We start from the raw sequence: 12,994 nt of genomic DNA, 5'->3' as shown, positions 1-12,994 counted from the left end.
TCTGGGTTGTGCCCTTAAAAAAAAGAGACACACCATTCCCAGTGACTGAAAAACAGGCAATGTGGTAAGCCACGTGGCACCAGAGGAGCAACATTTTAGGCCTGGCAGAACAATGAGGAGAAAGGTGGGCCCAGGAACCTTCTGAGCCATAGGAGAACCACCACAAGTAGCTTGCAGTTCGACCTGAGAGGGACATAAATCTGTCTTGTTTCAGCCAACTATTTTGGTTCTGTTATGGCACCATAATCCATATCCTAATTAAGCTCATACTGCTCTCTTTAAGGGGAGAGAGGACATGTGCCTGTGAGAAGGCCAATCTAGTACCACGAGAGAAGATGCAGAGACGGTGTATTAGTCCGTTTATGTTGCTTATAATGAAGCACCTGAAACTGGGTGATTTACGAGGAAAAACAACATTTATTGCTTACAGTTTCTGAGGCTGAAAAGTCCAAAGTCCACCTAGTGGTGGCAACAGTGACCCAGGGGTCTCACATTGCAAGATGGTGGAAGCAGAGAGAGAAAGAGACAGAGATAGACTCTCTTCTTCTTTTAAAGCCCTCAGAACCACGCCCCTGACCACCATTTTTAATCTATTCACTATGGCATTGTCCTACAATCCAATCACCTCTTCAAGGCTCCTCCCTTAATTACCATAATAGGATTTCCCACCCTCTAAACTGTCACAATGGCAGCTAAGTTTCTAATACATGAAACTTGGGGGACGTAATTCAAGTTTAATGAGTTTGGGGGACATAATTCAATCCGCTACAGATCGCAACAAAGAAGTGCCCACTCTGGTGTCCCAAGGCTCATTCTGGCCTAAAGCCAAGGTTTACCCAGAGTGAGAATATGACCCAAATGGGTGTGGCAATAGGTAATAATCACAGGTGAGGCTCCCTTTGACCCCAGAATATTCTTTCTGGGCCAAACCTCTACTCAGAATTAAATTTACCTATGCAGAAACAAACCCAAATACCAAGGATGCCTAAGCTGGCTGCTGGAAGAGAATTTACTAAGTGGATTCTGGTATATTAAGAAACCTCATTTGGAAAAGCAAATCTAAATCAACCTTCTAAATTTATCTAAGCAACTAAAGTCCTGGCTGAAGGAAGAGGAAACATTTGAGTGACAGAATTACAGAAGGCTGGAGTCAGAAGGGGCATCTTCGGCACAGATAACCAGTTTATTCCCCTTCATGCCTCTGAGCCTGTGCTATGCCTGTTCCTAACACAGGAATACCCTACTTCTTCCCTGCCTTTGGTCCAACTCCCACCTTCCCTCACACTTTAAGGCTGGATTAATCTACTGGAGCTGCTTAACAAAACCCTACAGACTGGGTGGCTTAAACAACAGACATTTATATCTCACAGAGCTGGAGGCTATGGAAGTACAAGATCAAGGTGCCAGCTGACTGGATTCCTGGTAAGGGCCCCCTTCCCAGCTTACAGATGGCCACCTATTCACTGCTTCCTCACCTGGGGGGGTTCGCTGATCTCTTCTTAAAGTATAGATTCTTATACTAATCCCCTCATGAAGCCCCCACCCTCATGATTTCATCTAAACTTAATTACCTCCCAAAGATTCCCTCTCCAAATACCATCACACTGGGAGTTAGGACTCCAATACATGAATTTTAGGAGCAGGGGTGGGGGCAGGACAGTATTGAACCCATGACAAAACCTAATACAAACGTTACCTTTCTCCATTCCAGCCCCTGCCCTACAGGCAAAATCTGAATCAGTGTTCCCACAGCACTTTTGTTGCTAGTATAGAACTTAGCCTTTTTCATTTTGTTTATGTGATTTTCTCCTCATGTGAAAGGGCCTTGTCTCATTCACACCTAGTACTACATCAGCACTTCAGAAATGGGGAAATCAGATCTGTGAAGAGACCTGCCTGAGATCACACAGTGATCAGTGGCAGGATTGCTACTAAAGTCAGGTCTATGAACTCTCAGACCAGAACTGCTTCTTTTGTTCAACCTTACTGACCAGGAAATTGAGGAAATCAAAACCAAAAAATCTCTGCAGGGCGTTTTCTGGTCTTGATGGTTCTACTGGAAGGCCCAGGAATCTCCATCAGAGAAATCCATCAGAACCCAAGTTTCCATTTGCCATAATCAGAGCATTCAGCGTAAACAGAGTTTTTTTTTTTTTTTTTTTTTGTCTTTTTCGTGACCGGCACTCAGCCAGTGAGTGCACCGGCCAGTCCTATATAAGATCCGAACCCTCAGCGGGAGCATCGCCGTGCTCCCAGCGCCGCACTCTCCCGAGTGCGCCACGGGCTCGGCCCAACAGAGTATTTCTTTAAAGTTACTTTTTTTAAGTCCCCAGGCAGCACAAATCCTATAATATTCTGTTTTTCACATAAGCAGAATATCAAGTTCACACTGCCTGTGAACTAGGAAACAGGTTGCCTTGTATCAGAGGCTCACTCTGAAGCATCTCTCCAACTAAGCTCCCCATACTGAAATTGCACCCTAAAGATAAGGGTTTTCTCAGAAGTCTGAAATGAAACCCAGATACTATTAAGCTGGTTCTATTCTTTCAAATTTTAATAAATTTAGTTATCAGATTAGTCAAGTACCCAGCAAACCCTGACAAACTGGGGAGGCTTTAACCCCCTGGAACAGGGGTTGCCTTCTGGAGGGCTGGGGCAGAATGAGGCAGCTGCACCATGGAATACTCAGAATCCTCTACTATGTTCACTCTCATTGACAGCCAGCCACATGATGAGGGCTGAACATGTCTACTGAGCCCAGTTCACAGATGATGACACTGAGACTCCTGCTGGTTAGTGGCAGAGAAAGGACTAGTGGCCAAGGTTTCAACTTCCCACATAGATCACAGCAAGATGGACGGTCTGATTCCTTCAGGCTGGTAGCTGCTGAACATCTCAGCAGTCAGGCATAGGAGATAAATTTGGACACTCATCAAGTTGTCCGCGAGGTTCTGTGTTCACCTGACATGAGGGTAGGGGTGCATTCCTTCCTGGCTGCCCAAATCCTGCCCTCCACCTGAGAGGGTATAGGAATAACCAGGCTGTACCCCAAACAGTGGGTGAGTGGCCTCTGTGGCACATTCTGCTTCCAAATTGACCAATTTCACAAAGGACCACTTTAAACGCATTAAAAAAGGGATTTAAAAGACCTTTTTGGGAGGTGAGAATTCTACCACTGAACCACCAGCGCTGCTTTAAAAGACCTTTTTGGCAACAAGTTCAAACAACAAGCCCTAAAGCATTTTGTAACTGTCCACCCCTGCCAGTCTGGTGAGTATACAGCAGATCTTATTTTTAAAAACCAGCAGGCAGAATATCCAGTTCACTAAGAGATTTCCAAATCCCAGTGAAAGAGATCTCTCTGTATTAAGAGGGAGAATAAAAATCCTAGGTCAGTATAATGTATAAAATCTAGGGCGCGGGCCGAGCCTGTGGCGCACTCGGTAGAGTGCGGCGCTGGGAGCGCCGCGACGCTCCCGCCGCGGGTTCAGATCCTATATTGGAATGACCGGTGCACTCACTGGCTGAGTGCCTGTCACGAAAAACCAACAACAACAACAACAACAACAACAAAAAAAAAAAATAAATAAAATAAAAATAAATAAAAAAAATAAAAAAAATAAAATCTAGGGCGCTATGTGAAAGTAGAAAATCAATCATTCAGATTTCTTAATTACACCAAAATGGTAACAGCTTTGTCTATTGGTTTTGCAGCTCATCAGTGGTTGGCTGAGTTTAGAACCCAGATATCTGGGCCGGCTCGTGGCTCACTCGGGAGAGTGCGGTGCTGATAACACCAAGGCCACAGGTTCAGATCCCATATAGGGATGGCTGGTTAGCTCACTTGGGAGAGCGTGGTGCTGACAACACCAAGTCAAGGGTTAAGATCCCCTTACCGGTCATCTTTTTAAAAAAAAAAAAAAAAAAAAAAAAAGAACCCAGATATCTATCTGAGTTAATCTTTCACTGAGAAAAAGAGTTAGTATTAATTAAGAGTTTACTATAGGCCAGATATTTTGCTAAGCGTTTTACATTGGGCCATTTAATGTTACAAAGCAATGAGGTAAGTAGTAACTATTATCTCCATTTCAGATGGGGAAATAGGAGCTTAGCAAGTTATTTGCCCAAGGTCATGGAGCAAGCAAATGGTGGAGACTAGATTCAAATTCAGATGAACTGACTCCAGAGCCTGCACATATTACTCAACATAAAGCAAAACATTCAAATATAATTAACCAGGAATCCCAAAGCCAGACAGTGGATCTGCACATCAACAGGCAGTCCTACCCCATACTCAGATGCATTACACTGAGGAAGGTCCCTCCTTGGACAATTGGCATGAGCAGGGATAGGCAGAGTAACTACATCCTAGCATGGGGACACACACCATGGTAACCAGGCAAGCATGACTTTCCTGGCTCCCTTATGGCCTCCTGTTTGTCAAGCCTCAGCCTTTGGAACAATCTGGCTCTGGTGACTCTGTGTTGCTGGGATAGGCTATACTCATTTTTAGTGCTGTACCCTAGTCCTGCCCAGATGTCACTCCATTTCTACATCCAACATCTACTATTGGGGGGGGCGCAGTTGTTCTGTAGGGGGATCTGAACTCTTGACCTTGGCATTATCAGCACCACACTCTAACCATGCTCATACCTCAATGACCTCCATTTACTCAACAATCTCCAGTCCTTAAGTACTGGCTGTGTCCATAGCTCTTCAGAGCCCACAGGATTCTACAATTACTCAACATAATTCCTCCCCCAACAACACTTAGAATCCAGCTAGAGAGCTCACACAAATGTAACTTCAGCCACGCATGGCTGGATGAGATAGATGAAATCATGGAACAAGGGGAAGAAAGAAATCCATTTCCTATACCAGGCCTTGCAATAGGCTCATTAAATAGATTAGCTCACAGACTCATCACAAGAACTCAGCAAGTTTACAACTCAGAAAGGCACACAGAAGTTGAAAGACCTGCAGGGAGTCCAACAGTGGCTGAGGGAAGGGGATGGGATTCACAACCCATGTGACCAGTTCCAAAACTTATGCTTTGCAGAAGCATCATCCCATTCTTAAATATGTTTTAGCAGGTGAGTGATATAATCAGGTTTTCACATTCAAAGATCCACCTGATGGCAAAATGATGGATGGACCACAGTGGGCAAAGAATGGAGAGAGGAAAACTAGTTAAGAAATGATTATTAGGGCTGGCCCGTGGCTCACTCGGGAGAGTGTGGTGCTGATAACACCAAGGCCGCGGGTTCGGATCCCATATAGGGATGACCGGTTTGCTCATTGGCTGAGCGTGGTGCTGACACCACCAAGTCAAGGGTTAAGAACCCCTTACCGGTCATCTTTAAAAAAAAAAAAAGAAAGAAAGAAAGAAATGATTATTATATAAATCAAGGCAAAAGGGAAAAATCTGGTTAAGTGCTGTGGGACTGAAAAGGAGGATTAATTTGAGGGTCACATATAAGTAAACAAACAAAAATTAAAAGCTTCTCAATTACCATCATTATTTCACATGAAAAGCCAATCTTTTATCTTGGTATCTCTTTGTAGTTTATTTTCTTACATTCTTACCGCATTTTTAACATTTCCAAAGTATTTAAATATTTGTTTATTGAGGCATTAAGACATATACAGAAAAGTACACACATAATAAATGTAAGATAATACACTTTTCACAAAGTGAACACACCTGTATAACCACCATGAAGATCAGGGAACAGAACATTTCCATCACCCCAGAAGTTTCCCTCTTGCTTCCCTTCTAGTCATTCATCTACCTCCCCTCAAAGGTAACCACTGCCCTGACGTCAAACACCACAATTAGTTATTAGTTTTTGAATGTTACATAAATAGAACCACACAAGTGTAATTTGTATGAGTTTATGGTAGTGTCTTTGGCTCAAGGTTGTATTTGTGAGATGCACCCATGTTGGTGGGTGTAGCTGTAGTTCATTCTCATTGCTGTGTGGTACTCCACTGCATCAAGACACCACAATTTACTTATTTACTCTACTGTGGATGAACACTTGGGTTGTTTCCAATTTAGGGATCTTATGAACAGTGCTGCTTTGCACTGTTTGGAATTATAAAGCAGCACTGTTGATATTTGGAAGTATCTGTACATTTCCAAAGAACATAAATGCCTAACATAAAGACTTTTCCAGCACATCTTTGAAGCAAGTAGTTTTACCTTCTTTTTATAGATTAGAAGATGAAGGATTCAATCAATACCAGAGAACTGTTAGTAGCACAGCAGGGTCTCAAACTCAGACCTTCAGGTCCTGCCGCCCCCTTCCTTTCTTCCAGCACAGCACCAAAAAGTGAAGGCACGGGTGCTGACTAAACTCAGAGGTCAGCAGACCATCGCGACCAAGAAGCCAGAACAATCCACAGAGACAGAGGGACTCAGAACTAGTATTCAGACCAGACTGAATCCCTCAAGTCAGGGCTTCCTCTCCCTGGCGTCTCCAAATAGGGGCAGGGTGGGAGGCCAGGGGAAGAAGGGGAGCCTTGTAACAATTCCAATTCTAATCCAAAAAGTAAAAAACAAATTTACCATTTCAAATTCATGAGATTGGGGAAATCTATGTCAGATACCAAAAGTTGATAGGTAGTACAGCAAAATCATAAAGCTAGTAGTACAAACTGAAACCACCGTTTTCAAATGCATTCTGGTACATTAATTAAAACCATTCCATCTAGCAATTCTTCTAGGTAAATGCTCTAAAGAAATACTCACTCACAGGGGATACGTACCTCAGAGATCCTGAGTTAAAAAGGGCTAAAGAAACCATGGCATATTCACATAATACGGTACTATACAGCAGCTAAAGAATCAATTAGCTCTACCTCCAGGTTTCAACATGAAGGTCAAACATAGTACTGAACAAAAGCAGCAAGCTGCAAGAGAGTATATATGATACCATTTATGCATATTTTTAAAACACACAAAATACATTATTTATCAATGTAAATGCTAATAATACTCAAAATACTATATATTATATCACAACATATATGTACATATTTGGAAAAGCATAAGAGGAAAAAAGGAAAAGCCAGGTAGAGGGTTTCTATTTCATCCTAATACTTGGTTTCCCTTTAAAAAATATCTGGGGCTTCTGGTTAAGATGGTGGAATAGACGGATCCCAGCGTCACTCTCTCCTACAAATCAACCAATTTACAACTATTAAAAAGCAACAACAGCCAAGCTGGGGCCACTAGAGCTCGGGAGAAGAGGAAGAGAGATCTATGGAGTTCATGAAGGTAGGAGAAACCACGATGAGAGAAAGAAAGAACTGCTCCGATGGTTTTGTGCCACGGCCGCTTCAAGGCTGGAGCTGGTGAGCACATGAAGCAGGAGCTGGCAAAAGCCACAGCTGAGCCCTTCAGATGAAGTTGCTTGGAGGCAGCAGCGGAAAAGAGGGCCTCAGTGGCCCCCAGGCCAGCAAGACCACTAATAGGGTTCCGGGGGACCCACACAGGAGCAAGGAGCCACAACTGAATAAAGGAGCCACTCAGAGGCCAGTGAGTCATCACAAGGGACTGGCGTACAGCCCATCCCATGAGAAGTGTTTGCAGCACCAGCAGTGGGGGAGACAGGCCCACCAGGAGAACACTGGGGCACAGCAAGGACAGCCGATCTGCCCCCCAATCAGCATAGGACCACTCAGTGGAGACTGGTCAGGAATACAGAACTGCAGGGGGTGCAGTTAGCTGAAAAGACTCAGGCCCAGACCAGAGTTTCCACACAACCCAGGTGCACGGGATCTCTTGAGAGCCGGAAGTACCTATAGTCAATCACTAAAACCTGAGCTGCACAAAGAGCCTTCCTCAGGGAATCAGCAGCAAGCCAACAATTTAGCTCAACCATGGAGCACAAACGCTGGTCCCTATGGGAAGTACCCCATTTTAGAAGTAAGCAAAGGACAACAAATTAGTTCCAGTGCAGAGTTTAAGTGGTAGGAACAGCAAATAATCCAACACAGAACTGGGAAAAAAACAAAATACCCACCTTCTAGAGACATAATTTGATATTAACTCATAAAGGTCTCACATCACCAAAGAATACCTATAAAATCTAGAAGGACTGGAGTCCCCTGGGCTACCAAGCAAGGGAGTAGAGAGGGCTGAGGGCCCTGGCCATGTCGACGCCCACAACCAGCCCAACAATGACCACCCAGCCTCCACAGGAAGTGCCCCCAGCTCTCCCCAGCCAGGTTGTGGGGGGCCAAGGGCCTCAGCCACACCCTCAACCAGCCCAGCAATGACCAAGGCACAGCTGGAAGCCCTCTGGTCTCCCCTGCAGGAATGCCACAGGCCTCAACCCCACCCCTCGCCTCCTTCCTCCTCCTCCTCCCACCCTATTTCCTTCCCCCTTCCCCTCTTCCCTAACTACTCTGCAAAATCATAGAATGTTTAAAAATAATATTAATAAATAAACGTAAAAAAATCTGAAAGAAATAAGGCAAATGTTAAATTTGTTAAGTCTGGGTGGGGAATACATGTTTGCTATATAATCTGTGTACTTTTCTATATGTTTAAAATATTCCAGAATTTGAAAAATAAGGTACTAAAATCACTGAAACATTTTCATCTCTCATATTGGCAATACTTCAAAATTTTTAACATAGATAACCTGTTGGTGGGAGACTACAAACTGGGATAAGCTTTTTGAAGGAGAATTGGCATCATCCATCAGAAATTTAAATGTGCATACCCTTTGCTCGAGCAATTATGCATCCAGGAATCTATCCCATGAGTTTATTTACATACAAGGACAAAGAAATCTTTGGGGAGGTTTACTTTGCTTTAGTACTTGATAAGAGTGAAAAAACGAGTAAAACTTATTTTTCTATAGGAGGAATGTTTAAAGTACGGTACACCCCTATGATGAAATTGTCAAAATTAGGTAAAGTCACGTATATAAGAATATACTGACATGGGATGAGTGTTGACATATCTCTAATGAAAAAAGCAAGTTGCATACGATAACTTTGTAAAAGATACTTTCTATTTCAACATATACACATTTGATATTGTTAGTTAAAATCTACGGGAGCCCATGGTTTTGGACTGAGCTCCTCTACTAGGCCCCAACAGACCAGACTAATCCAGAATGAAAAATAAAAAACCAGAATGGAGTCACTTGTGCTAGGTGCCACATAATCAAACTGAACATGTAAAAGGGCCAGTTTTCCAAAACACAGGAGATTCACATCAACCAATATAAGGGGCCCAGTTGACCTGAGCAGGCATGAGGAGGTCCCCTGTTTTAACCCTATTAGGAAAATAACTTTGAAACAACCGATCCGTTTTTTATTCCTTGTCTCTGCTTTCTTCAGCCTTTTCTGCCTATAAAGCCCCCCTATTCTGCTCAGCTCATCACAGCACTACCTTTCTATTTCATAGATGGGATGTCACCAGATTCATGAATCAATAATAAGTCAATTAGTTCTTTAAACTAAATTTGCTGAAATTCTGTTGTTGACAATATGCACAGAAAATATCTGAAAAGTTATTTAAAAGTTTGTTTAAAAAGTTAACATCTGCAAGGTGGGTAGGAGTGTCAATGGGAGAAAGACCTACTTTTGCCTTAGTATTCTTTTGTATTGACTTTATAGTAATCATATGTCACTTTCATATTTAAGGCGGGGGGGTACAAAAATGATAGATTCTAGGCTTAGAGCCACTGAACTGGAATGTCTTTAAAGCAGGGCCCAGAAATCAATATTTTTAACAAGTTGCCCAGTGACTACTGGGCATCTGGGTCAGCCACTGCTCCAGGTAAGACCTGGGTCAGGTAAATACCATAGGTGGTATATGGCAGAGGAGAGGTGGGGATATCAGTGACAGCTCCCTTAAGTCCTAGGAAATAAGCTTGCCTCCAGAATTAACCAGATAATCAAGAGCAGAAAGATCTAAACTTACCTAAAAAACAAAAACAACCACCCAAGCCAGCAGGATTGACCAGTAATAGACATTAATATCCCTAAGGAATCAGCGTTTGGCCCTTGATGAAGCAAGTACTGGCCAGGCAAGTACATGCCTGGGCCTGAAAACAGAACCATTCCTTTTTTCTTTGTGCCACGAATAACCACAATCACGAGCATCAGGCAGAGTGGGACTTCTGTCTCTTTAGCAGTGCATAGAACAGAGCTGGCAATAAACAGCGGTTGAATGAACAGGTTGATCTATTTCAGCCTGAGGCAATTCTAACTACAGTGCTCTGATCCCATGCTCAATAAGCAACCTTCCTTTCCCAGAGAAGGTCTGAACTGGACAGAGGAAAGAAGGAGTTTTGATAGCTGTGGGCTTTGTTTTAAATAAATAACTGGCATGGGCCTTGGGCATCAGTCTGCTACAGCCTGGTTCCATACAAGCCTGCTCTGAGAGACATGCATCCCCTAGTGGATACCTAAGCAGAACTCCGGTAAAGTCACTGAAGTGGTACCCTGCCCTACAGCCAACATGGAGACTCTCTTCCCAGGTTGCCACTGGGCAGCTGGTCTTCCTCAGGAAGCTCCTTTTAGCTCAAAGCCTGGTCTCACCAAGTACATAGCTAGACTGCCTACAGATGAGGATAACAGAGCTGTGTGGTCCAACAAATTCAGTGGCCACTAGCCACATGCAGCTACTGAGCACCTGAAATGTAGCTAGTCTGAATTGAGATGTTCTTTAAGTGTGAAACACACACTGGATTTTAAAGACTTAGTACAAGAAAAAGAGTTATAAAATAGCTCACTAATAATTTTTATATTGATTACAGGCTGAAATGATAGTATTTTGGATATAATGAGTCAAAGTATATTATTAAAAGTAATTTCTATTTCACGTTTTTAAAATGTGGCTACTAGCAATTTTTAAATTACATATGTCTCTCATTATATTTCTAATGGATAATACAGCACATAGACTAAAACACTCCACCGTGACCCTGACACATTATGTCTTCAAAGCATAGCTGAGGACTGACTTCTCAGAGGGTCAAAGATCACCTTAGTCTGCATGGCCATTCTCCACTATCCTGAAATCTGATTTTATACTCCCCTGGGAACATTGTTAGATGTCCTAGAAGTTCCATATACCATTTAATACCTACATAATTTAATGCAAAACTATAAGCCAAAAATATGTAGTGATATTACAATTTCAGGTAAAAACAAGACGGGAAGATTATAGAATTTATTGGAAATTCATTAATTCTTCTGAAATTCCCCCAGAAACGTAATTTTTCAACTTCGTAAGTTTTAAAAAAAATGTCCAAAAATGTTTCTGTAATAAGATATGAAATGAGATTTTATGTTAACCCATACTACCACCATGGTGGTTTCTATACAAAATAAAGAGTGCTGTTAGAAGATATCTTCAGTTGCAATTAAGATGAAATAGGATTCATATTTGGACCCAGCAGTAGAATCTCATATCAACTTTTAGCAATTTTGCTCTTTTGTCCTGCTGTCAGGGTTGGGGAATAGGTTTGGGAGAATACGACAAGGGCACCAATGCTGTTCTGAGCATGAGTTCTCCTGCTGGCTTCTTTCTGCAGGAGGTGAATTCCCTTTGATTGACTGTTCCCACTCATACCGATAGCACCAAAGGCCTTCGGAGACTAAATGGCTTTCTCAAAATAACTTGGGCAGCAAGAAACAGAGGCAAGAATGAGAGTTAGGTACTGTATTCCTGCTTCCTCCAGGAGGGCCACAGCTCTATGATACACCTCCTGAGGATCATGTATTTTCAATCTTGTGGGGTTCAACTGGACCAGACCAACCTAATGCTTGCTTTCTGTGTCAGAAATATAGGCACTGTGAGATGAGGAGCAGAGGCCTCCGTGACATGACATGGAACCAATACTTACTTGGTGAACTGGCAGAGACCCGCTTCCTGGTCAGGCTCTCCTGGCTGGCCTTCTCTGAAGCTGAAGAGCCCCTCGTTTGGACATGCCTCTTTCCTGGGCTCTCCTCTGGCTCCGGTGACTTCTCCATTCCATGGAAATACTTCATGTGATAGTGCAATAGTTTGGCTTTGCGGAAAAATTTTAAACAGTCCACAACCTTGCATCTAAACTTGTGATCTAGGTCGACAGCTGGTGCATTAGATGTCACAAAATCATCTGTTTTCTTAAAAGTATTTTTTACTGAAAAAAAACAAAAACAAAAGCAAAGATCCCTCATGCTTATCCTATTTATTACAAAACATGCATTAACACATGGCAACAGAAAGTGAAAGAGTAGTATACATATGAGGCCTGAGACATCAATCAGATTGCCATTACCTCCCCAAACTACTATTTGGAAAGGATGAATACAACTTCACATAAAGTAACAGACTCACCTGTGATTCATTTTTAGAAAGAAGAGATCAACATGTTTGTTTTAAGCAGCCATACAAGTTCTCACTTTCACAGACTCTGGGGGAAGAACAGGAGAAAATCCTAAAGAAAATCAAGGATCTCAAGCTAGCATCTGTTACTCATGAGTTGGGCCAGACTCAAATTCACCACCATCCTGTACCTGTCCTTGTGGACAGAACTAGGGAACATCCTGCAGGATCTCTTTACGAAACCTAACAGAGTTTACAAGAGTTTTTGCATAAGGAGAGTATAACTGTTACAAGGATTTTAATTTTGAGGCTTTGAGATTTCACCATGTACTTTGTTTTATCATGTACTTTGACAGAAAAAAAGAAAGAAAGAAAGAAAAGAGTGAAAAGAAAGAAGAAAAGAAAAAAAAAATGAAGATGAAAGACACGAGGAAGACTCAGAGGACTCAATGATCAAATTCAAAGGGAATAAAAGTCTGACCCCCCAAAAAACCAAATAAGCAGACGGCAATGGTCTGTCATGCACAAATGCCGAAAAGTAAAACTTCTAATGTATGTTAGAAACTGTGTTTATTGAAGATTCTCTTTACAATGTCCTCACCCCTATGAGAGCCATCACCTTAAACTCAACTCACTCTTACTCTACAGATTAGA

At 42.4% G+C, this 12,994-nt stretch overlaps 1 protein-coding gene across 4 annotated transcripts in view; it reads right to left on the bottom strand.

Annotated features, from left to right (window-relative positions):
- The window catches only part of PHF20 (PHD finger protein 20), a 148,207-nt gene that overhangs the window by 37,756 nt on the left and 97,457 nt on the right, over positions 1-12,994 (bottom strand). For 3 of the 4 annotated variants that reach the window (XM_063101036.1, XM_063101038.1, XM_063101046.1), the window contains one exon: positions 11,877-12,155. The exons of the other annotated variant lie outside the window; for it this stretch is intronic. In XM_063101036.1, coding sequence (XP_062957106.1) covers positions 11,877-12,155 — 279 coding nt within the window. The remainder of the gene's footprint in view (positions 1-11,876; positions 12,156-12,994) is intronic. 4 annotated transcript variants of the gene reach the window in all.

Source organism: Cynocephalus volans, chromosome 1, assembly GCF_027409185.1.
Source record: "Cynocephalus volans isolate mCynVol1 chromosome 1, mCynVol1.pri, whole genome shotgun sequence".
NCBI lineage: Eukaryota > Metazoa > Chordata > Mammalia > Dermoptera > Cynocephalidae > Cynocephalus > Cynocephalus volans.
Note: the sequence above shows the minus strand (reverse complement) of the source record. Positions and strands in the feature narration are given on the sequence as shown.